At 40.9% G+C, this 26,319-nt stretch overlaps 1 protein-coding gene across 6 annotated transcripts in view; it reads left to right on the plus strand.

Annotated features, from left to right (window-relative positions):
• Positions 1–26,319, plus strand: part of FHOD3 (formin homology 2 domain containing 3) — a 464,855-nt gene that overhangs the window by 296,232 nt on the left and 142,304 nt on the right. For all 6 annotated transcript variants that reach the window (XM_077900507.1, XM_077900508.1, XM_077900509.1 and 3 more), the window contains exons 9-10: positions 5,829–5,972; positions 23,179–23,429. In XM_077900507.1, coding sequence (XP_077756633.1) covers positions 5,829–5,972; positions 23,179–23,429 — 395 coding nt within the window. The remainder of the gene's footprint in view (positions 1–5,828; positions 5,973–23,178; positions 23,430–26,319) is intronic.

The raw sequence follows: 26,319 nt of genomic DNA on the forward strand, positions 1-26,319 counted from the left end.
AGATAGCTGTGTGAAGACAGAGGCAGAGATTAGAGACCAAGGAATGCCAAAGAATGCCAAGGATTGCCAGAAGCCAACATAGGATAAGGCAGAGAAGGATCCTTCTCTAGAGCCTTCAGAGAAAATTTCTGCTGTTTTAATCCAAGTTTGTGTTACATTGTTATGGCAGCCCTAGGGAACTGGTACAATGTGAAAATCTACAATTTGCCCTCCAACTAAAGGCCACCTCACGTAGGACCCCCACGATGGTGGCTGGGACCATGGCTACCAGTGTTCTTCTTTGCAAGAGAAAACCCTTTCTAGCCACATGTGATGTGGGTGCCTGCAGGCTGGTGCTCATACATGTAAAGCCTGGGAGTGTCTGTGTGCTTTCTCTACTTTGGTCTTTTCTAACAAAACCAGAAAGATGACAGCATTTTATGATTACTTTTCCTATCAAGATATCCCCTTAAAAACATTTTTCCTGAAAAATATAAATCAACAAGTTTTGGGGTGCCTGGGTGGCCCAGTCGGTTAAACATCCAACTCTTGGTTTCAGCTCAGATCATGGTCTCAGGGTCATGAAATCAAGCCCCGTGTCAGGCTCCATGCTCAGCACGGACTCTGCTTAAGATTCTTTCTTTCTTTCCCTCTCTCTCTCTCCTTTTGCCCCTCTCCTGCATTCGCTCACTCGCTCTCTCTCTCTCTCAAATAAATAATTATTTTTAAAAAGAATATAAATCACGTTTACCCTAAGAAAATAGCTTACAATCCAGGAGAAATAAAGACACTCTTGTTCCACTGCTTATTGAATTCTGACTGCTGGGGGCGGGTCCCATCCTCCTTTTATGAAGGTAACATCACCCTTGTACTCCCCCCAACCCCAACACATCCCTCCTGGTCACCAGCTGGGAGGGCAGTAGCAGCAGTCTTCAGTATCCCTCCCTGGAGAGAGTGCTGATCCTATGCTGCCCTCGGACAGCCCACTCTTGGGACTGGAGTCCCTTTCTCCTTAAAACTATGGTTGGTAGGGGTATGTCCTGCAGATTACTTTGTCCTAGACCCTAGGAATCACACCACCCACCCCAGGGGCCTGCTTTTCCTCCCCAAGCTGCTGGGCACAGGCCTACAGTACTGACTGCAATGATGGGTGGTTCTTCAGAGAAGATTCAGAATCTCTTTGTGAAATAGAACTAGGGAAACATTTCCCCTGACAAACTGGGGACACATTAGTAGAAAGTATTATGAGAAGTCATTTCTACTCGATATTAGAGTGTTGTGCAAACTCTAAGGACTAAAACAACATGGTGCTGGCTCTTTCCTCAGCAGACAGATGATGTGAGCCAAGAAGCGCTGAAACAGCCCTCACTGCACAGAACATCTCACCCTAGGACTGAAATCAGTAAGGATGGGTCAGCTTCATTCAGGACTGGGGAGAAGCGTGTGCTAAATGGAAATAAACAAATACATACTTTGACCAATACCAAATGAATTCCAGACAGATTAAAGAATTCAGTGTAACACATCCAACGGTAGAAAAACGAGAAGTAGTGGTGAAGATGAATTTGTGTCTGGTAGATGAAAATTATTTTAATAATCAAACCTGCCAAAAAAGAATCCAAAGGGGAGGAAATTTATTTCACCGCATAAAATTATTAGAGAAAGGTCTTATTTGTAAAAATGAAAACCACAAATAAAAGCTAAGGGCAAGTGGCAAATTGGGAAAATTGTTGCAAAAAATAGGGCAGAAAATTATACAGTCCTCAATATATTAAGAGCCCAGTCGAGAAATGAAGGATATTCAACCAATTAAGATGAAAAGAAATAGATAGTAAAACAACAGACATTTTCCCCTGATTCTCGTTGGCCAGGGTTGCTTTTTAATAAAATGCCTTTGTTGATGAGGACCCAGGAAATTCTTCTATAGTCCTGGTGAGGAAGGGGCAGTACTTTTCTGTAGGATAATCCTAAAAATTCTGTTTATGTTTTCAAATGTATTTGTGAGTTGATTTTACTATATGCAGTTTTAAAGCAATTTTCTGGTTTTAAGTGTGTGTGTATGTGCATTTTTCTTTTTTTAAAGATTAAGGTCATCTATTTCCTGTCCTTCAGTCCTTCAGTGACATTGTTTTGGAAAACATGGACTTCAGCAAAAATGGACTCTTCCTTCTTGCCTGGTGTTTTCCATTGTAACACTACCCATCCTATTGGCAGGGGCCGTGCTGGGCGGTTCTGCTGGTCCCAGCAGCATCTGCGGGCTTGGGCATCCTGCTGCTAGTCACTGGCAAGGACCCAGCATGTGCCACATTCTCCTTGGCATCAGATGGCACTTAATGTCCAGGAATTCCTCGCTTACTCTTTCTCTTCTGGCAGTTCTATCTCCTCTTTTGCTAGTTCTGGCTCAGGGGAAGTTGAGGAAGATCCTATGGACATTATTCCAGATGTCATGCTTTCCTCAAAAAAGGTTGAATAAACCGTTGGCACCCACACTGGGTTTGTTTTCTTTTGTTGAATTTTAGTCCTATTGCCCCTGTGAGTAAAATCTTCTGAGATCCCAACCAACAACAACAAAAATAATAATAAATTGAAATGTTAATATGGTCTGGAAAAAAATTCTGACTCTGAAATCTGGGAAATTATTATATTGCTTTTCTAAGTTTTTGTTTCTCATTCTGCAAGCTGAAGTTCTATAATGCCCTGTCGTGATCCCGCTGAAATCCCCTCGGTGGGAGCCCCCCACTTTGATATTGATATTGACCACCTTGTGGAATAGGAAGAAGCAGATGTGGGGTGGGGTGGGGTGGGGTGGGGTGGGGGATGAATAACAAGGTATTACTGTGACTGTGAGGCTGGCTTGGAGCTTTCAGGGAAGGGCTAAGTAACCTGGATGGGATTCATGCTGAGTCTTCGCCTTTGTTTTCACATTTCATTTATTGTTAGTTCTCATACCAGAAACTCGTAAAAAAGCTCAGCTATGTCAATTGTAACATTTGTATAGTTGTAGAGCCTTCACAGTTAGAATCTAGAACATTCCCATCTCTCCCCAAATCTCCCTCATGTTAGCCTTTTACAGTCATCTCCCGATTCCCTCTTCCTACCCCTGACAACCTTTCTCTAGCACTATAGTTTTGTCATTTTAGAAATATCAAATAGAATCATACAGGATAGATCTAACCCTTTGAGGCTGGCTTCTCTCACTCAGCATAATGCCTTTGAGGTTGATCCATTACTGGGGGTATAAATGGTTGCTCCTTTCTACTGCTGCGTAGTATTCTAGGATATAGAAAATTTGTGTGCAGGCGTTTGCCACACTGGTTTTTTCCTATCAGGAAGATTTGATGCAATCAGTGAGAACCCAGGAGAGGAAAAGAAAATGTCCTTTAGGACAGAAATTTCTCCCTCTGAGAGATGCCTGTGGAGATTTACAGGTCACCAGCCCTGGTAAGACAAGTCTGAGATGAGGCAGGAAAGGGAGTCATGAGCGTCATCTGACAGTGAAAGCACCAAGAGACGTTTCCCTCACAAACATCTCGGCGGCAGCTGCTGCCTTTGCCAGAAGGAGGCAATTGAGCAGAGTAGAAATGCAAGGACAGGACCCAGGGAGGGGTGAAGGCATGGCACAGTTTGCTGAGCATGTTGGAGAATTAGCTGGAAATAGGTGAATGTGTTTCTAGGATAGATGGTCTTCCTCAACAACTGGAGAAAAGTTGTGTTTGTGTGGGGCAGAAGGCCACCTCCCCTGTAGCCACACATGGAAGGGGCTGGTACATTTTGGCTCCCACCCAAATTTTCATGGTGGAAATGACAAATGACCTCCTAATACCTTTGCTTCTGGACCTATTATTGAGCAAGGCTCCCTGAGTCTGTTCAGTTCTATGGACCTAATTGTTTAATAGTAACACGCCCTCGCCCCTGCTGCCATCGTGGTGGGGCTTGCTAAGGCAGTGGGAATTAGGTCTAGGAATTTAACCCCCTGGAAACTTTTGTGAGAACTGCAGCTGATTCTCAGCAGGGAGAAAAAGGGAGGAAGGGAAGGGAACTGAGAGGTGAGAAGGCTTCTCTCTGCCTCATCGCAGCCCCCACGCTGTTGAGTAGGAAGTTTTGAATCCAACACTAAATGTCAACTCACTGGGTTCTTAAAATTGAGAATTTGGCAGAGTCTGCGATCAGGGCACTTCCATTAACCTGTCCTAGCCTTGGGGTCCCATTCTCTTAACAAGTTCAAGGGTTTTCACTAAAACCAGAAGATGGATTGTTCTGAGGATAGGATTCTTTGAAAGGCTGCAAACTTTTTTAACATTGTCAGGAGCCAGTGACCGCTCAGGGGACTGCTCTTGCCCACTACCACAGAGATGCTGCCTCCTGGCACCTGCAGGCGCTGGCATGCGCTTTCCCACGTGGCCGCTTTGGTGTGAGCACCTGTTTATGATGGAGTCAGACTGGCTCACAGCCTCCCGTTCTGGGTCTTGCTGGGGTACCTGCTTAATTAAGCTATCCCATCCCGGTTACTTTTCCTTTGTTTCTGATCTCAACAGCAGTGAGTTGTGTACTCTTTGCTCAGCATTGAAAGGAAAAAGCAATCATTTGGGTCATGAATAAAGATATTATTTCTAATAATTAATAGCCCTCAAATAGGGATGTTGAAGAAGTTGGTGCTGTGAACTGTTTTTAAGGGTTGGTCTTTTCCCCAATGAGTTCCAAATAATTTTGAAATATACACATATGGCTCTTGAAAATGCAAAGGCAATGAAACAGAGAGTAAAGACCTGTGTTTGGAATTTCAAGCCACCATAATTTGTGTAGAAAATGAGTGTGTGAGGAGAGACGAGGCTTTTATCCCAGATCTGCAGGAGCAAATCCCTTCCCTCCCAAGCCCTCATCTCCCCCGTTCATAAGATAAGGGCTTGCAGTGAATCACCTCAGGCCCCTCCAGTTCTGAGCAGAAGCCCTTTCTTTTAAGAGACATAGAATTCAAAGAGAAGTTAGCTTTTCCCCCTTGGGTTATCTTTTTTCCTTGGTTGCTGCTTTGAAATTTTTCATGTTTTCTTAAATTTCCTAGACCAAGGGGGAAAGCCTACCAAATTGAAAGAAAAAGGAGTCATTATTCTGTTCTAAACCCAGCTGTTGGTAGATTGATCCTAACAGGAGTTTCTAATCACTGAGCATGTTAGTTTTCTATTGCCATGTAACAAATTACCACAGATTTAGCAGCTTAAAACAACACAGACTTATCATCTCACAGTTTCCATGGGACAGGCTCCAGGCACCGCCTAGCTGGGTCCTCTGCTCAGTCTCACAAAGCTGTAGTCAAGGTGTCGACCCTGGAGTCTGGTCTGAGACTTAGGATCCTCTTCCAAGCTTTTGTGGTTGTTGGCAGAGTTCATTTCCTTGCAGCTGGAGAACTCATGGTGGCTTGCTGCTTCTTTGGGGCCAGCAGGGTAATCTCTCTCCTAGTCTCTGAGCTCCGGAAATGCCTAAACCTGCTTTTAAATGGCCCACCTGATTAGGTCAGGCCCACCCAGGATAGTCTTACCTTTAATTAGGCAAAATCAGCTGATTTGGGACTTGAATATCTGTAAAATCCCTTCACCTTTGCCATATAATGTAATTTAATTATGGAAATGTCCTGCTTAGACTTAAGGGGATTATACAGTACCTATATACCAGAAATGGACTCTTGGGGTCCATTCTGTTTACCACACTAAAGGAGTTTTTTTCTCAAATGATCTGGTGATCTATCTGGTTTGTCCCTATAGTTATAATCCTGGCCAATGGCTACGCTGCAAAAAATGCTTTGAGAGTCTTGAGACAGTCCCCTAAAACATGTTTGTGTCCTGTTCTTTCTTTAGACATTGTCAGGATTGCCAGACCAAGACAGCTTCTACGATGTGGTGGACTGCCTGGAGGAGCTGGGCATTGCGGCCGTGTCCCAGCGACACTTGAACAAGAAAGGGACCGACCTGGACTTGGTAGAGCAGTTGAACATTTATGAGGTAACAGCATATACCTTTTGTTTGGCATCATACAGCTTGTCAGAGGCCGGCTAAACACATTCTAAGGCCAGTGGTTCTGAGTGTGGGGTAGTAGACACCACCTGAGAGCTTTACAAAATGTAGGTTCTGAGGCCCCAAACCCAGATCTCCTGATTCAGAAACTCTGAGAGTGGGTGCAGCAATCAGCATAGTGCAAGCATCCAGGTGCTGCTGGTGTTTACTCAAATGTGAGAACCCCTGATGTAGGAGGACCTTGGTCCCTTGCTTCCTATTCAAGATACTACCCAGCTAGCTTTTTCCTTTCCTCTGCGGTCTCTCTTGCCTCATTATAGTGTTTTATTTGCTATTTATTGCCATTGCAAGGAAGTAAAAATAAAAGTTTTAAAATACTAGTGTAGATTTTACTGTTCAGCTCTATATTGTGTAATGCCAGTTTAAAATGCAAATATAAGAGCATTTAGCCTCTGTGTAGAACCATATGCAATTTCCAGTTTATGAACTCCTATAGGCCTGCGTATTTTGTTCCTAGTGGACCAATGGAAACACCATATAAGATGAACTCTGTTTTTTTTTTTTTTATGAACTCTGTTTTTACTTCACTTCTTGATATGTGTTCAGTCTATTAACACTCTACCTTCTATTTACCTATGTGTAAGGAAAAGCTGAAAGGAAAAGGAACTGTGGGATTCCATATCTCTAGTTTTTCCTCTCATTTCAGCATAAGTGGTTGGCTGGTATAGCAGAGTAACCCAGGTAAGAAAGCATATGGTAGGACCCTTGGGTTGCCATCTCTTCATTCAAAGCCAGTTCTGGTTTACATGGAAGGGCTCTAGGGCTCCAGGGCTTTCCGTGCCTGCACTTAGTTACAAAGGAACATACTTACCTTGTATTCATTTCGATTCTCACTGAACTCCCACATACCATGCATCTATCAGCACTCAATGTGCATGGGTACAAGAAATGGCACACATGCATATTGCATCTACTTCCCCTACTCATGCCCATGATCCATTGTTTCATTGGGCTTCAATTATAAAACACAAGTTTAGGGGCACCTGGGTGGCTCAGTCAGTTAGGCATCCAGCTCTTGATTTTGGCTTAGGTAGTGATTTCAGGGTTGTGGGACCAGTGCCACTTTGGGTTCTGTGCTCAGGGCAGAGTCTACTTGTCCCTCTCCCTCTGTTCCTCCCTGCCCCACTTGATCTCACCTTCTCTCTCTAAAAAGTAAATTAAAAAAAAAATCCCCACAAATTTAAAGATAAAATTTCAAGCTGGCCAAAGAGTATTAAACCGAGCATGGAGCCCTGTATAGTCGTACCCATGACACATCCATGAAGATAGGTTACACATCATGACTTGTTTTTTTTTTAATTTTTATTTATTTTATTTTATTTTATTTTATTTTATTTTATTTTATTTTATTTTTATTTTTATTTTTATTTTTATTTTTATTTTTTATTTTTATTTTTTTATTTTTTTTTACACATCATGGCTTGTTGACTTGAGTTCAAATTGTTCCCTGTCAGTTAGTTTTAGGTTAAATGCCCCCTTATTAAAGTTGTTTATCTGATGTGACGATTGTCTGGGCTCTAAATGTGCTCTTAGAGCACATTTTATGAGTAGCAAATCACATTCCTTGTTGCTGATCCTCACTGTCCCATTTTCCTTCCATGGCCGGGGGGGGCCAGAATCTGGAGATCTGATTCCACTAGGTTGTGTGACTAAATAGGAAAGTTTATGACTTTAGACATGCTTACCCATAATAATGGTGTGAACTAGGCTATCCTTGAGGCTGTTATCCAGAATATACTCATCATCCCAAAAAGAAACCTCATACCTGTTAGCAAACACTTCTGTTTCTCACTGCCTCACATACTGCATACCCCCAAACTACTAATCCACTCTATGGATTTACCTCTTCTGGACATTTCCTATAAATGGGACCATACAACATGTGACTTTTGTGACTAGCTTTCACTTGTTTTCAGGGTTCATCTCTGTTTTAAGCATGTATCTGTACTTGGTTCTTTTTTGTGCTAATGTTCTTTTGATGGGTAACACCACATTTTGTTTACCTCTTTGTCACTTGATGGGCAGTTGGGTTATTTCCATATTTTGGCCAATATGAATAATGGTGCCATTAACATTTGTGTACAAGTTTCTGTATGAACATATACTTTCTTTTTTTATTTAAAAAAATTTTTTTTATTGGAGTTCAATTGAATATATACTTTCAATTCTCTTGGCTATATATCTAAGAGTAAAATTGCTGGTCATAATGGTAACTTGATGGGTAACTGTTTGAGGGACTGCCAGACTATTTTCCATTGAGCCTGCACCATTGTAATGAGTGTAATGAGGGTTCCAATTTCTCCTCATCTTCCTCAATGTTTATTATTGTGCTTTATTTTAAAAAATTATAGCCATCCTAGTGGGTGTGAAGTGGTACACATTTTGGTCATGATTTGCATTTCCCCAGTGACTAATGATGTTGAACATCTTTCCAAGTGCCTACTGGCCATTTTTCTATGTTTTGGAAGAAATGTCTACTAAGATCCTTTGCCTATTTTTAAATTGGGTTGTTTTGTTACTCTTGAGTTGTAAGTATTCTTTACATATGCTGGATATCTGACCCTTATCAAATATAAATTTTAATATATTTTTCCCAGTATGTAGTTTGTATTCCACTTCTGACCTAACTTATCAGTCTTATTCATAGTGATATATATTTTTAATATTTCTTTTTCCACTTATAAAAATTATGTACTCATTGAAGAATATATAAATGTAAAAGGAAAAAGTCATCCATGGCTCTGTTACTAACCACGATTAACATTTTAGTCCATTTTTTCTAGCCTTTTTTTGTATATGTAGGTGTATGTAACCAGGGGCTTAATCATCTATATGCAGTGTTGTGTACTGAATCTTTATTGCTAAATATGTTGGAGCCATTTTTTTGTCATTAAATCTTCAAGAACTTAATTTTATTAGGAACATAATATTCTGTCTGTATGCATGTACCATAATGCATATAGCCAATCTCCTTTTTATTTCAGATTTGGATTATTTCTAAACTTTGTGCAATTAGACATACTGTTATGATGGACAGCTTTATTCATAAATTTTTTTGTGCATGGCTAGAGTACTTGGAGGGATATTTCCCAGTTTAAGAGGCTCCATTGTGATTTTACCAGGTAGAATTGAAGAGGCTGACATGTAATTTCACTGTTTGGTACAAATCATTGTCATAAAAAGTAACAAGGGTCAGAACAGAATTATCTTTATATGATCTTAGAAAGTAGAAGAAACTGAACTAGAGATACTTGTTATTAGAGCTTTAAAGCTTCCCATAGCCACCTAGCAGGCTCTGGGCATCTTCTCCAGCTGAGCCTCATTTCCCTGGTTATCTGTTCAAACTTTTGTGTTTACTTATTCTTATGGCTCCTAAATGAGAGGTTAAGGTAAGAATAGTAGAGGTGGAGAAGGAAGAAACTAAAGACAGTTGGCTTACTTGAAGGTGGAAGGTAGACTTTTCCCAGTACGGATATCTCTTTTTACCTTAATTCCCTACCGCCTCCCATTCAGAACTCCCATCTCTGAGACTGTGCTCAACCAGAGGCTTCCATGGATACAGCTTTGGATTCTATGTAGTTGATGTATATTGGGAAGACTGCATAATGCAGGTGAATTTCCCATTAGTGAGCCATCTGGGAGTGAATTTTGAAAAGTGGCCTTGATATCAACCCTAGGAAACTTCCTGTTTGAAGCTATAGCTTCTCTTCAGCCCACCTGACTCTGACTTCAAGCCCACCTACCTCCCATCTTTCTCTTCCCCCTCATATCAGCCTTTTCAAAAGTGTTCTGTATTCACCATCTTCCTTTTATTAGATTGCTTTTTCTTAATACTTTCAGCATCAAGGTCATATTATTCACAAATACAACGCATGTATGTTATTTAAAGAACAGTAAAACAAATACCCATTGTGATGGCTATGTGTCAACCTGACTGGGCCACAAGATGCTCAGATAATTGGTCAAAAATTATTCGAGGTGTGTCTATGAGGGGGTTTTCTGGATGAGATTATGATCTGAGTTGGGAGACTAAGGAAAAGAAGATTGCCCTTGCCAGTGTGGGCAGGCCTTATCCAATCTGTTGAAGGCCTGAACAGAACAAATCCTCTCTACCTGATGGTAATGAGCTGAGACATAGGTTGCCTACTACTTTTGAACTCCATCTGACACTAACACCATTGGTTCTCAGGCTTTTGGACTGCAGATCTTGGGTCTTGTGAGCCTCCACAATCATGAGAGCCAGTTCTTTTATTATAGATATCCATACATATCCTATTTATTCTGTTTCTCTGAAGAATCCTGACTGATACCCTCATATATTTAAGAATTAGAACATTACCAGTAACTCTGAAGTGTCCTTTGTAGCCCTCCCTGGTGTCATTCCCACTAATCCCCAGCACTATTCTTTTGTTTTCTTTATACTTTTACCTGAAAATCACTTATTCTGTGAGTGAACACAGAGGATCAGATTATCAAATCAGAGTCAACAGATCAGAGATCTTGTTATCTAGCTGTACTAATCTAGTTATGCTAATAATTTCAAGAATACAGATGCTATAGAGGTGCAGAGGAAGCAGGGAGGGGTCTGTCCCAGGTCTTTTCTTCATGCATCAGACGTGCTCCCTGACCCAGAAAATTGGTGGGGTCTCCAAGTGGGGATCATAGGTCTCCTCACCCAGCAAGTAGGATTCCATTATGAGACATCTCAGCTACATAGCTCAGAGTCATGTTTATAAGCCCATACATTCCAGGTTTATTTACTATAGGTAATCCTTAGCCAGTCCTGTCCCGGTAAGGACATTCCAGAAACAAGAGCTCTCATTTTAGCAAATATTGTTAGGCTATTTATTAGGTAGTCTGGTTATTAGCATACTTAACTAAAGATTAGAAGGAGTCACTTGCCTTTTCTTTCCCCAGAGGCATTGCCCTATAAAAGAAGCAAAGAGGTCACAGGCCAGCTCTTTTAACTCTTTCCTCCCAGTCTGTATCCCTAAACAACATACTGTTTAATTATATCTGTTCTCAAACTTTTAATAAAAGGAAATATATCATTTGTAGCCTTTTACAGTTTTCTCATTTGCTTATTGTTTTTTAAACTTATTCATGTGGGGGCACCTGGGTGGCTTAGTCTGTTAAGTATCTGATTCTTGATCTCAGCTCAGGTCTTGATCTCAGGGTTGTGAGCTCAAGCCCTGTGTTGGGTTCCATGCTGGGTGTGGAGCCTACTTAAAAAACAAACAAAAAACCTACCCCTGTTGTTGTGTGGAGCTCTCATGTATTCATTTTCACTGCTGGTGAATGTATGACAATTTATTCACCTGCTGTTCTCTTGATGAATGTTGGTTGGTTTAGTTTCGTTGCTATGATAAACAGTGCTGCTGTGAGTGTTCTTGTACTTTTCTTTTGGTGTGTGTGTGCAATACTTCTTATGTTTAAGTATCAGTTTTATTCTTGCTTTATAAAAATATTTAGAAATTTGTCTTCCTTCTCTCTGCCCTTGTTTCTGGTCCTTGATGATTTGATAGAATTCCCTTAGGGAGTTGTGTGGCCCTCTGTGAGGAGGAGTGTGTGTGTGTGCGCACACGTGCATGTGTGCACTGGGTAACTTGTTTTTCTATGATGTTTAGTAACTATTTTTTTTCTATAGTGTTTAGTCTATTTAAATTCCCTATCTTTACTGTGATCAATTTTGCTAAATTATATTTTATTAGGAACTTATTCATTTAGATTTTTCTAAATTTTTAAAAAATTTTATCTATTTACTCATGACAGACACAGAGAGAGAGGCAGAGACACAGGCAGAGAGAGAAGCAGGCTCCCTGCAGGCAACCCGATGTGGGACTCAATCCCAGGACTCCAGAATCACACCCTGAGTCAAAGGCAGATGCTTAACTGCCGAGCCACCCAGGCATCCCGTGTTTAGATTTTAAATGGATTAGCAAAGAGGCGTATAGTTATCTCTTATGAATGTTTTTAACTTCATCTGTTCCAGTTAGATATTTTTCTTTGGTTATTTCATAATATTTGTTTGTAATTTTAGGTAAACAATAGTTTGACTATTTTGTTGAGGTTTTTTCCAGATAATAATTTTGGCTTATGTATGATTTGCACTGCTTTTCTGTCTGTAACTCAATACTTCTTTTTATTTATTTATTTTTAACGATTTATTTATTTATTTATTTATTTATTTATTTATTTATTTAATGATAGATAGATAGAGAATGAGAGGAGGAGGGGCCAAGGGAGAGAAAGAATCTCAAGCAGACTCCCCACTGAATGTGGTCCAGAGTCCAATGCAGGGCTTGATCTCACAACTTGAGATCATGACCTGAGCCAAAATCGAGAATCAGGTGCTCAACCTCCTGAGCTACCCAAATGCCCCTCAGTAATTGTTTTTTTTAAAGTTATTTATTTATTGAAGAGATAGTGACAGAGATAGAGCACCAGTGGAGAGGAGAGGGAGAAGCAGTTTCCCTGCTGAGCAGGAAGCCTGAGGCAGGGCTCCGTCACAGAACCCCGGGATCATGACCCACACCAAAAACAGACACTTAACTGACTGAGCTACCCAGGTGCCCCTCAATACTTGTTTTTAAAATTGAGGTATGGTTGACATACAATATCCTATTAGGTATACATCATAATGATTTCAATGGTTTTATACATTATGAATTGATCCCCGTAAGTTTAGGTATCTGTCACTGTACAAAGTTATTGACCATATACCCTGTGCTGTACATTACATCCCCATGACTTACTTATTTTATAACTGAAAGTTTGTACCTCTTAATCCCCTTCATCTATTTCCCTTGTCTGAACCCATCTCTCTTCTGTAACTAGAGTTCAACAGATCAGATGGGGCCTGCCCACACTGGCAAGGGCAATCTTCTTTGCTCTTATATCTATGAGTCTGTTTTGTTGGTTTGTTTAGTTTTTTCATGTTCCATGTATAAGTAAAATAATGTATTTATCTTTCTCTGTTGGACTTATTTCACTTAGCACTCTACCCTCTCAGTCCATCCGTGTTGTTGCAAATAACAAGATTTTGTTCTGTTTTACGGCTGAGTAATATTCCATGGTGTATATATACCACATCTTATTTATCCATTCATCTGTCAGTAGACACTCAGGCTGCTTCTTCCATAGCTTGGCTATTATAAATAAAACTGCAATAAACATAAGGGTACATATATCTCTTTTGAATTGCTGTTTTCATTTTCTTTGGAGAAATACCCAGAAGTGGGATTGCTGGATCATAGAGTAGTTCTATTTTTAACTTTTTGAGGAATCTCTGTGCTGTTTTCCAGAGTGACTGCACCAATTTATGTTCTCACCAACGGTGCATGAAGGTTCCCATTTTCCCACCAACACATGTTATTTCTTGCCTTTTTGATAACAGCTGATCTTGACTAGTGTAAGTGATATCTCACTGTGATTTTGATATGTGTATCCCTGATGATTTGTGATGTTGAGCATTTTTCCTGTATCTGTTGGCCATCTGGATGTTTTCTTTGGAAAAATATCCAAGTTCTCTGCTCATTTTTTAATTGGGCTGTTTGGGTAGTTTTGGAGGTTCTTGATATATTTTGGATATTAACTCCTTATTGGATGTGTGATTTGCAAATACCTTCTCCCATTTAGTAGGTTGCCTTTTTTTTTTTTTTTTTTGCTTTGTTGATGGTTTCCTTCACTGTACAAAAAGTTTTTTAGTTTGATATAATCCCATTTGTTTATTTTTGCTTTTGCTAACCTTGCCTCAGGAGACTGGTCTAGAAAAATATTGCTGAAGTTGATATCAGAGCTTATTGCCTGTTTTCTTCTAGGAATTTTGTGGTTTCAGGTCTTATATTCATGTCTTTAGATTTTATTTTCAGTTTATTCTTGTGTATGGTGTAAGAAAGTGGTCCAGTGTGATTTTTTAAATATGTAGCTGTGCAGTTTTCCTATCACCATTTATTGAAGAGGCTGTCTTTTCCCCATTGTATATTCTTGCTTCCTTTGTCAGAGATTTATTGAGCACATAAGCATGGTCTTATTTCTGTCCTATTGATCTATATATGTATGTTTGTGTTAGTACTATACTGTTTTGATTACTATAGCTTTGTAGTATAGTTTGAAATTATGGAGCATGATAACTCCAGCTTTTTCTTTCTCAAGATTGCTTTGGCCGTTTCGGGTCTTCTGTGGTTCCACACAAATTTTAGGATTATTTGTTCCACTTCTATGAAAATGCCTTTGGTATTTTGATGGAGATTGCATTGAATCTGTAGATTACTTGGGTAGCATGGACATTTTAACAGTATTCTTCCAATCCAGCAGAATGGCATATTTTCCTCTTATTTGTGTCTTCTTCAATTTCTTTCATCAGTGTTTCATAGTTTTTAGAACATAGGTTTTTCACCTCATTGGTTAAATTTAATCTTAGATATTTTTTGGGTGCAATTGTAAATGGGACTCTTTTCTAATTTTTCTTTCTGATAGTTCATTATTAGTATATATAAACACAACCAATTTCTGATTGCTTTGTATCCTATAACTTTATTAAATTCACTTATGAGTTCTAATCATTTTTCAGCAGAGTCTTTAGAACTTTATATAGTATATCTGTGAATAGTGATACTTTTACTAATTCCTTTCCAATTTGGATGCCTTTCATTTTTTTTACTTGCCTAATTGGTGTGGTTAGGACTCCAGATACTATATTGATTAAAAGTGATGAGAACTAGCATCCTTGTCTATTTCTGATCTTAGAGGAAAAGTTTTAGCTTTTCACTGTTGAGTATGATGTTAGCTCTGCATTTGTCATAAATGGCCTTTATTATATTAACATATTTCCTTCTATACCCACTTTTTTTAGAGTTTTCATTATAAATAGACATTGAATTTTGTCAGAGCCTTTTCTTCACCTGCTGAGATGAACATATGATTTTTATCCTTTGTTAATATGATGTATCATGTTGATTGATTTGTGGATGTTAAACCAGCCTTGCATCTCTGGAATAAATCCCACTTGATTATGGTATATGATCCTTTTAATATATTGATGAATTTCCTTTGCTAATATTTTATTGATAATTTTTGCAACAATGTTCATTAGGGATATTAGCCTGTAATGTGTATGTGTGTGTGGGGGGGAGAGGGGTATCTGTATCTGGTTTTGGTATCAGGATAATGCTGGCCTCATAAAATGAGTTTGGAAGTGTTCTTTCCTCTTCAAATTTTTATCTTTATAATTTTCTTCTTTAACTTTGTTTTACTGTATTATTCTTTTTCTAGTTTTTTTAGTTGGTTACTTAATTGACTTCTTTACATTTATTAACCATCCTCATGTTCCTAGACTATAACCCATTTGGTGATAATGTATTCTTTTTAAAATATGCTCTTAGAATTCTGTTTCTTACTAACTTCTTTAGGATTTGTACACAAGTATTCTTAAGTGTAAGATTGGCTTCCCCCTCATCCTCCCTCCACCTCTTCCCTTCCTTTCCTTTTTGTGTGCCATTTTTATCAGTTTGGGCATCACTGTCTTGGTAGCATTTTGAAAGATTGATGCTAGTATTCATGATACCTGTGTATTGCTTCTGTGTTTCTGGTGGCTAAGTGTACAAATGGCTCCAGGATATCTCTCTGATCATTCCTCCTCAGTGTCCTCCCCTGGATCCTTCTCTGACCCTCCTTTCATTGTTGGGATTTCCTTATGAAACCTCGTCTCTCAGTCTATGTCGCCTGTTCTAATTTACCCAGTGAGTTCAGCAGCTTTTGAGGCTGGTGGCTGATATTTGACCTTGAGCTTTTGCCAAGGCCCATGGCTGCCTGCCTCACTGCCTGTGTCTCTTCTTGTGTTACTTTCATTCATGGGGGCCTGTTATATATCACATACTTTGCTGGGGTTAAAAATACAGAGAGAAGTTCTATCTCTGACAAAAGAACTTTAAATCTATAGTCTAAGACAAGCAAGTGGCTAATTCCTCTAGCAGCTAAATGTAATGGAGCAGAGAACATAGATGGTACCTTGGAAGCTCTGCGTTGGGGATGGCTACTTGGAAGCTCACATGACATGTAACCAGCTCTAACTGAACTTTATTTTTCTCCCAGGAAAAAATAAAAATCCTGCATAATCTGTTCATTTCTCTACTTCATGCAGTATCATGTGCATGATGGAGCTATCCTAGACTCCTTTCTCTTTCCTCTGCTTACCACCCCCACCCCCACCCCATTTAGAAATCTGACTGCTGAAAACCTCATTTCTCCATTCCCCTAGCTCTGTCCTATTGTTTCTTACCTGGATTATTGTGTCTTCTCATTCATTTGTTCCTCTGTGAATTTGTTTATTCATCAGAGCTTTATTGAGCACCTACTATCTTCAGGTACTATTCTAGGCCCCAGGACATACACTGAACTAGACAAGGCCATTGCCCTCAGGGAGTACACACTCTAATGGGGTGCAGTGACCAAGTACATGAATAAATCAAGAATCTGAGGCTTCAAACATGTCTATGAAAAGAGACAGGATGAAGTTGGGGTGAGAGAATGAGGCAGGGACGGGGAAGACCTTTCTGAGAAGATGGCCTAAAGAAAGACCGTGATGGAGGACAAAGCAGTGAGAGAGCTTTGGCATGGCAGGTGGAAAAGGTCAAAAAGAGGTTGGTGTGACAGGAAGGGGTAGGATCTAGGGAAGCAGTATGAGCTGAGCCTGGTGAGGCTGGCATCCTATAGGGGCTGCATCCCATGGGGACTTCTCCACTTTCTCCCTTTTCCTAATTCCGAGCAACTGGAAAAAAAATCCTCCTGAAATCAGATCTGACTATGCCATTTCTCCTCCATTTAAGAGAACAAACTCAAGTAAGCAAGTGAGTGAATGAATATATGAAAAAATGTTTTTATGGCTAGCAGGATGAAGCCTAAACACCTTGAGTTGGTACAAGGACCTACATACTGGGTAGCCTTTACGTTCCTGTGACCTGTCTCTGGCCACTCCTACGGTGTCTCTGGAGATATCTCCTGTCTCCTGAATATGAAAGGCAGGCCTAGGGGCAGGAGGTAGGCAAGAGGCTTTCCTTTATCTGTTCTCTTTTATTTACCACAGTTCTTCCTTTGAGTTCTCGCAGTTGGCAAATTCCTACTCCTGTAGGAGTCACCATAGATGTCCCCTTATTCACAAGGCCTTCGTGGCAAGATAGAAGGAGTTTCTGCTGCTTGTCCCCTGCTCTCTGCTCACGACTTACAAAAGAGAACTTGCTATGACCATACCTCAGACTGAGCAGTCCTCAGGATGTACTTGTCTGTCTTCCTTTGAGCTGCTGCTTTGAGTCATTTCTCATTTCCCTCTTTGGCCCCAGGGCCCAGCAGTGTGCCTACCCAGAGTAGATGTTCAGTTAGTGCTTGAATGAAGATCTCTTTTAAATATCATTTGTTTTATGACTGTATTTGCCAATTGCCAGGTTGAAGGAAGGGCATGATTTAATCAGAATGCAGCTCTCTTAAAGGAAAGATGCCTTGAATAATTTCTCAAGGTGACAGCTCAATGCTTGAGATACTGGGCAGAGTCAGGGTTTTATTCCTTTCTGAAAGTTAATGTTTTGAAAAATATTTACTGCCACAGGACAACTAAGTTCAGTATATGCAGGGGCAGAAAGGAGACCTGTGAGTGGAGCCAGACTTTTGCTCACAAAGGACTATGAATGTTTTCAAATAATTACAGAGAACTTGGTTGGGCTTCTAAAATTCTTCCTCATAGTGGAGGATGTCTGGTGACCACATGTCCTGGACTTTCTGGGGACAGGCCCAATTCCATGTAATTTAATTCCATTTCAGAGAGGTGATTTAATTCTTGTTTAATTAAATTCATTTTAATTCTTATAGCTTCATATGAGTTTTCAAAGTATATAAATGCACAAGTCAAAATATAAAATCTTTTGTCAGATTATATGTTCTAATTTTTGATTCTAAAAATGTGGTCGTGGTAATGGAAAAGCATATTAAGGCTGAAAGACTTGGGGAGTGGGGAGTGGAGAGTGTGATAATGTGATTTATTTTGAGAAATATATATTTGGTTATTATCCTCGTTTCTGACTCATAACTCCCCAAACCTTTGAAACTTCCAAAGCGTTAAGAGTGATAAAGGTATATTTTGTTACGTTAGGTGACTTTTGGAAAGCACCTAAAGGTAGGGGCTGGTTGCCAAAAGAGGACCAACTCTGTGATTAAATGGTTGGAATTTTCAGTCCCACTCCCTGATTTCCTGATCCTCCATTGGCTGAAGACTTAGTCATAACTATATCATGAAGCTTCCATAAAAACCCAAGAGGACAGCTTTTTGGTCTTTTTTGGAGACTTTCCACTCTTGCGGAAGCAGAATGCTCCTGCATACCACCAAGTTCTATGAAGACAGAAGCTCCTTTGTTTGGGAATTTGCCCTATGTATCTCTTAATCTGGCTGTTTCATATTTTTTTATCATATCATTTAATAAACTGATAAATGTAAGTAAATGTTTCCCTGAGTTCTGTGAACCACTCCAGCAAGTTAATTGAACCTAAGGAGGAGGTTTTTGGAATCTCCAATCTGGTTAGTTAGAACCATAGGCATCCAAATTAGGGTGGGGGGCAGTGTGGCAGTCTTGTAGAACTGAACTCTTAACCTAGGTTATTTGATGCTGTCTCTGAGTAGATAGTGTCAGAACTGAGTTGAATTAAGTTTAATTCTTAGATATCCTGCTGGTGTCCAAGAATTGCTTGAGCCCCGCAGCCCCCTCCCAGTGTTGGAATTGGGTTCAGAAACCCTAAAAGAAAGGGGTAACTATTACTTTTAAGAATAATTAATTAAAAAAAAGAATAATTAATTAACAGGTCCAATCTCTTAGATCTTTTCTTGTCATAGGTGATTTTAAAATTATGTATCAGTTACTCTTGCTGCAAGAGTTACTTTTTGCTCAAGCCAAACACAGTGACCTAAAACAGCATTTATTGCTTATGATTCTAAGACATTAGAACATCAGACATTTGGTCAGACATTTGGCCTGGTTCAGCTGAGAGAGGTTGATTATATCAGAGAGCTGCCGTTATCTGGTGGCCTGACTGGGTATAGTCTAAGATGGCCTCATTCACTTAGTTTGGCATTTGGTGTTGGCTGTTGGTTGGGCTTTGTGTCTTTAACGGCCTAGCCTACACTTCTTAACGTGCTAACAGCATTTCAGAAGGGCAAGTCCCAATGTGCAAACACTTTTCAAGCCTTGTTTGCATCCTGTTTGCTGATGTCCCATTGACCAAAGCAAGTCCCAGAGAAAATGGGCTCAATGTAGGACAGGGCTACACAAGAGTGAGGCAACAGGGAGGCATGGTCCTCTGGGAGCCTAGCACTGTTACAGTCCTCTACAAGCTGTCATTGGCATAATTCCTTCTTGAAATGGTACTAGTACTGGCATCCACTTCATCTAAAAGATGCGTCAAAATGTATAGGTATGGATGTATGTATAGGAATAAAAAGAAAATGAGATAGCAGTATGGAAAAAGATTGTATCTATTATGTGAAGATGGCTGCCTGTCACAATATTAGTAGTAATATAATGATATAAACTCAAAGAAATGTAGTAGCTTTTGACTTCTATCAAGAATGTTCATATTGTTGGATATTTGATAATAAGAAATTATTTTAAGTGGAACAGTATGGTGGTTATGGTTTTTCAAATATCCTTATCTTTTAGGGATATATACTAAAATATTTACAGATGATATGGTCTGGAATTTACTTCAAAGTCTGGGATTGGGGGCAGGGAGTAGAGTATAAATAACACAAGATTGGACAGGGTTGATACTTGTTGAGGTATCAGGGGTGATAAACACATCACAGTCTTCATATTCTCTTTCATACTTTGTGTATGTTTGAACATTTCCATGATAAAAACTTGAAAAGAGTATTCAGATCATTCACTAGCCTTAACAACTGATGGAAGTTGCCACAGATACTCCCCTAAACTGCTCTAACTGCTTTCCTAGTAAGGTAGGGCAGAGTATGCAAGCCATCGTGGCTGGATTTGGCAACTGCTTGCTCCTCTTCTGGGTTTTAGTGTGTATAAACAGTGTTCTACATCTAATTGAAAGAACTAAAAGACATTTGCTGAGGGGCCCAGCAAGTGAAACACTTCCTCATTAGGGAGAGACTAGAGATTCTCTGGGACACTGCTGATCTCATCTTGTGTTTGCTGGAGGACACTCATTGCACATGTAGTTAATTAGATTTGAGAGCACAGAATCTGAGGAAGAGTTGCGGTAAGTGCTGTCCTCTCCAGGTCCTTGCCAGCTCTGCATGTTCTTGACTAATTTGTTGTGTTCCCTAGAATCTGAAGAATTGGGCACTGCCGCTGTGGCCCCGCATGTGATCATAAAACCTCTCTTTCTATCTTCAGTAGGTACTGGTGGTTCTATGATTCTTCTTGTAAGAACAAAATCATGAGTGAACACCAGGCCCAAATTTCATGTTATACAGTTGCTCACTGTGAGGCCCAAGGCTGCCATTGAATCTACTGGGATTCTGTGGTTCATACCCCCTTCTGTGCACCCCGTTCTCTTTTTAAAGAGATAGATGTTTTGCTGAGGCTCTGAACTTTAGAAAGCCCCCATTAAAATTTGTTTTATGAGGTTGCTTTGATAATTTTTCCAGATTTTTCTTTTCATTTAAACTTTTTGATTGTCTCCATCTTCTCTGACAAAAGGCAGTTAATGTGGGTTTCGCTTTGCGCACAGAGAGTGTGCCTCTCTCTGAAAGGAGCTGTGAGAGGCATGCTATTTGATCCTTGGATCTCTGAGGTTAGACAAGGAATTAGAAATATCTGAACTCTACTTTATCCCCTAATCTTATCATTCCAAATGTGTGCTTAATAAGAAGCAGAATCAATACTTTGGGTCAGGATAAGTTCAAATTGTCTAGAATTTTTATATCTAAAAATGAAGAAAAAATAACTGGTTAGAAATACTTTATAAATACTGTCCTTCATTAAATGTACAATCATTCTCAAACTTTCCCAGAGAATGTTTAACACATTTAAAGTGTTAATGTTGAGATGATAAATGTGATAACCGAATGCATCCTGTCTTTCTTAGTTCCTGTAATGATATTGGAGAAGAGACCCCTTAGAAAACTGACTTTCCAATGACATCTTATTTTTTGTTTTTTTCCAATGACATTTTCTAACAAGGCTTTTTCTGAACTCTTACCAATTGTTACCTCCAACCTTCCCAAATTATGTCTGACTAGTAAATTTTGGGAGAACAAATAGTCAAAATATTATTAAATTGTCCTCAGATATCTGAGAGTTTGTTATAAAATGTATCTGGGACAGAGATAGTTTTCACTAAATCAGTCTTACCCAACAGCCACAGCTAGAGGAAACTAGAGATGGGACAGATAAAAGGGGGGGGGGGTGCACCCCTGTGAAACTGGCCACATGTCCCAGGTGTTCATCCCTGTAGACCAGGATGAGAGTGGCCAACCTGACCTTGTCACAGTCAAGCTCACCTTACTAGATGAGCATAGATGGCAAAACTTTGGACACAGGGGACCACTTATTTTGCACTAGCTTAGTTTTCTATAGATAGGTGATATTAAGACCGTATCGCATGGTTAGCCAGTCTGGGTCTCCATTCTCTCACCTGTCTGGACTGAGCTGTGAAATGTGACCGGGAGCATCTGTAGGGCTGGAGAACTGGAATCTTTGGGGATGCAGGACTGTGGAACTCCTTGGTTACCTTGACAAGTCAGAGAGACTGCTGGACTTGGTTGGGACTGGCTCAGGCTTGCCAGTTCTGTGAGATGGAGGAACTTGTGGGCAGCCTGGGCCCCTTCACCTGATGGCCTAGCTTGAGGAAGGATAGTCATATTTATTGAGTACCAGCCACATAAATCATCTTTATAGAAGCTATTCTTACCTCAATCCTGCAAATGTAATATGATTAGCCTCACGTGACAAGCTAGAGAAAAGGCAAGTAATTAGCTGAAGGTCACACCTGGTTCGTGAGTGGCACAGCCGGCATGCATGGAAAGGTCTAGTCTAGTCATCGACAACTCGTGCTTTTCCTACTTTCCAGTTTTAGCAAGGGCAGGCACAGGAATCACTTACAGAAGCTGGTGATACAGGTGAGCGTCGCCCCAGGCCGGGAAGAGCGGGCATGGATAAGGACGGAGCCATGCAAAAGCACATGGTGTCATAACCTAAAATGAGGCAGCCGTGGAGCAGGACCCAGGACAGAGCGAGATTAAGAGATGGCAGAGCTGGGCCTCCGGAGAGGGCGCCAACTAGGAGCAGGACTAAAATACCCTTTGGAAGAGAGTGGCCGTATGGGGGCATGGTGCCAGCTGGCTCGGCTTTCCACGAGAAATCCAGAGTGGCAAACGTAGGCAATTATTCTTCTGCACAAATATGCATTACTTTTAAGAGGAGATGTAACAAAATCAACTAATCCAGAGGTGAAGTCTATTTCTGGTGTGTATTTTTGTGACTAGCCTATGCAGGCTCCCTAGTGTAATTTCAGGCCCCGCCCCCTCCCCGGGGACCAGGCTGGGAGGCAGCCCGATAGCAGCAGTGCCAAGCAGAGGCACTGACCTCAGGCAGTACGTGCTGCTGCACTAGGCCTCTTGAAAGGATCCGTGGGTGAGGCCAGCCCCACTCACCTGCCTCTTGTGGCTCTTGCCTCTGACCAGAATCCTTGCCAGGCTCTTCTGAGCACCCTCGTTGGGAAGCAAGCTCAGGAATGATCAGATACTCGAGGGCTCGCTGCAGTTGGGCTTCAGGACAGACCTCGCCTCCTGGACCAGAGCAGAGCAAAGGGCAGGCCAGGAGAGATGCAGGCCCGGAAACGACAGTGCTGGGCACCAGGGTAAAGATCCTAAGTACAGAGTGCTTCTCAGGCCTTCTTGGGGTATCTGTCCCATTTGACTGGGGAAATTACAGTGGCAAGCATCTTTAAGTACGCAGCCTGCACTTTGGCACGCGAGTGGTTGTGAAGATCTTGCAGAGAGGCTGAGTTAGCAGGATGGAAAGAATGTTAAGTCCCCATTAGGGCGACCCTGGAATGCAAATCACACCTAAGGTCTCTGAGAGGATGTCAAGTCTGACCTTGCACCGGGTGCTCTCTGCTTTTTCAGGTGGCACTGCGGCACGAGGATGGCGATGAGACTGCAGAGCCGCCCCCGAGCGGGCGCCGCGACCGGAGGAGAGCCAGCGTGTGTTCCGGTGGCAGCAGCAGCGCTGCGGGCGAGCAGCGGGGCCTGGACCGCAGGCGGAGCCGCAGGCACTCGGTGCAGAGCATCAGGAGTCCTCTGTCGGCCCCCACCAGTCCCTGCTCCCAGTCGGCTCCTGGCTTCAAGCCCAGTCAAGTAGGAGAGCACTGTGAAAAGTAAGCATTAACCCAGCCCTTGAGAGGGGTGGAGGGACCTTGAAAAGGTGGGAGGGGTCACAACTCCGCAGGTACTGACCCCCATGACTTGATCCCTGCCTCTTTTCCACCCTTCAAACACCACCCCCAGAGTCCCTTGGAATGTCCTATGGAAAGGGGTCCCCGGTGATAGGCACAGATTTGATCTTACTAAGCCCACGAGCTCTTCTTCATGCATTTGTGTTTTTGTATTCATATCTCACTTAATATCTGTTCAGAAAATCTGTGCTTTATCAAATAGAAAAGCATCCAGAACACAAACTTTACCATCCTGTAAATGTAAGATCTTAAGAGTCTTGAGATACTTGTAGCAGTACGTAATTGAGGTAGTTAAATAGAATAAGTCCTGTGTGAGTTAAATATAATGTATAAATATAAACATGTATGCAAATATACATTATTTATAATAAATATATTTATGTATATGAGTAGATACATGTAAATTTCAGTAAATGTTATTGCCATCATTTTTGCCTTAAAGATATAAGGTATGATCTCTGCCCTTATCAATCTCACATGTGGGCTGGGAGAAAGTAAGAATAAGGAAGACAGATAGGAAGAAGTAAAAAGGTTGATCTCATGAGAAATTATATATGTGATATATATATATACACACACACACACACACACAAAGTAATAAATTTTGACAAAATCTATAGGAACTTAGAAATGGTTCTATAAAGCAGAAATGCAACAAAAGGATGGTCATGCTGTTCTGGAGTCTGGGTCCACTGATATCTTCCCAAGTGAATGCTGTCAGTTCCCTAGGATGATGGAGCTCTGGGGACCAGTCCATGCCAGCCGGGTCCACCTGGACTGACTGGCACACTAGCTTGCCAATGTATTACCACCTCCTCTGGCATGTGGAAGCCCTGCTCACATTATTTGGCTGGAGCATTTTCTGTCATCATGGAGATCCACCTGGGAGCCAAACGTAGGTCATGAGTGCCTGGTGAAGAAAATAACTCAGAACTAAGTTGGATGACCTTAAGAGAATGATCAAGATATGTATCTTCCTCTCCATCCCTAAGGGAGCATCCACCCCCCTATCTTGAGAGATGCTCTGAGCAGTCTGTTACTCATGGGATCACTTGATCCATGCCTCTGGGTGCCCCCTGACACAGAAGGAGAGGAAGGCTTTAGTCTGAGAGTGATGTGTAAGGCATGATCCACATTGACACCATTCTCTACCACATAACTATCCATCTGCAGATTTTTCTGCTCCTAAGAGTCCGCATAGAATGAACTCTGTTATAATGAAAAGGAGAACAAAACTTCTAAACAGATTGAGGAATGAGAACATCTACCATTGCACCTTATGGTCTAATATCTTCAAGAAACTTAGTGCTCAAAGGACACTTAAAGTTCTCTTCAGCCCGGCTCCTAGCTAATGGCTTCAGAAATTAACATGGGGAGAAGTGTATATGGTGCGCTGAAAATCTATATTTAAAACCATCACAGATGCTGAAGAAAGTCATTTGGAGTCCTTATCAGTAGTATCTTGCTGTGTCCAACATGAGTCCTGTAGATGCCAGTCTGTCTGTTTCTAACCTTTTCAATGATCCCCATATTGTGAGCCCTGATGGCCATGCCTTGTGACTGGTTGGCAAGGATGTCAGCAGTAGAGTGGACCACTGTGGGCACAGTTCACAGTTTTGAGGTGTGGGGCTTGGGGGGATCTGGAATGGGAAGCCACTCATGAAGCTCTGCATGCTTCTTGTCTCATTCTTTTCAAATAGGACTGATTTTTCATTTTACTGAAATTAGTACTTTGATGTAAATTTATAGGTTTTATTTGAGAAGAATACACTGTCCCGCTTGTAAAGAGAGATAACATTTTACAGACTGATGATGAAGTAAGTGGCTTCATCCATGAAGCCTGTTGGAGGGGTTTTGCCCTCTGGCCCCAAAACAAGAGTACACTTTTGGCAGAGGTAGGAGTGGAATACAGGGAAAGGGTGACGAGAAGCCGAATGGGAAATGATCCCTGCATGCATAGCTTAGTCACCTGCTCAACATCTGTGCCTCCAAATAGGACCTTAGAATCAAGTAGTTCATTGTGTCAGACTCCCCATAGACCTTGAAAGACACAGAAGCATGCCTGACCTAGATCGTTCTTCATCTATGTGAGCATTTTGGCCCTAGTTACTGCTAACTTGTAGCAACATGCCTTCCATATGCCACATAGGAATTTTAGACTGGATTTTGTAATTCTGACCCAACCAATTGCCAGTACTTTAGAAAAGAAGATGATAGGTTAGAGATTCGTGTAGCCCTAAAATGCATATGGCAGTCTCCACTCAGATGGTCCTTTCACATCATCTGAAATTCTCATGATGATCCTCTATAGGATCTAGGAAGACAAGCATCTTCATCATTGTTTTACAAGTGAGAAGATGGGTTGCTGCTTTGTCATGATCCCAGGACAAAGGGACTGAGTTGTGGGTTAAAACACACATCTTCGGCCCTTGCCTTTCAATGTCCAAATCACACATAACCACTTCCTGACCCACCATCCCTAAGCATAATGACTGAGTGAGAAGGAATTTTATTTACATACCATGTAGAGGTGGATTTTTTTGATATAAATATGAAAATTCAAAGAGTTGAAAAGGAGAAAATTTCAAAGTCTCCTTATGATTTAAGCCCCCTGAGCTATGTGCCTCAATTCAAGTAAGGACTAAGACTCCAAGCATGGATTGGTTTGCTTTGGTTTCTTAAGAAATAGTAACTCTCCACTGAACATTTATCCAAAAAGGTATGAGTTTATTGGTTATTGGTCATCTGTTACCTAAAAGCATCTCTCTCTTTTTTTTTTTTCCTGAAAGAGAGAGCACATGAGCATGAGAGG

Source organism: Canis aureus, chromosome 6 (genome assembly GCF_053574225.1).
Source record: "Canis aureus isolate CA01 chromosome 6, VMU_Caureus_v.1.0, whole genome shotgun sequence".
NCBI classification, from domain to species: Eukaryota; Metazoa; Chordata; class Mammalia; order Carnivora; family Canidae; genus Canis; species Canis aureus.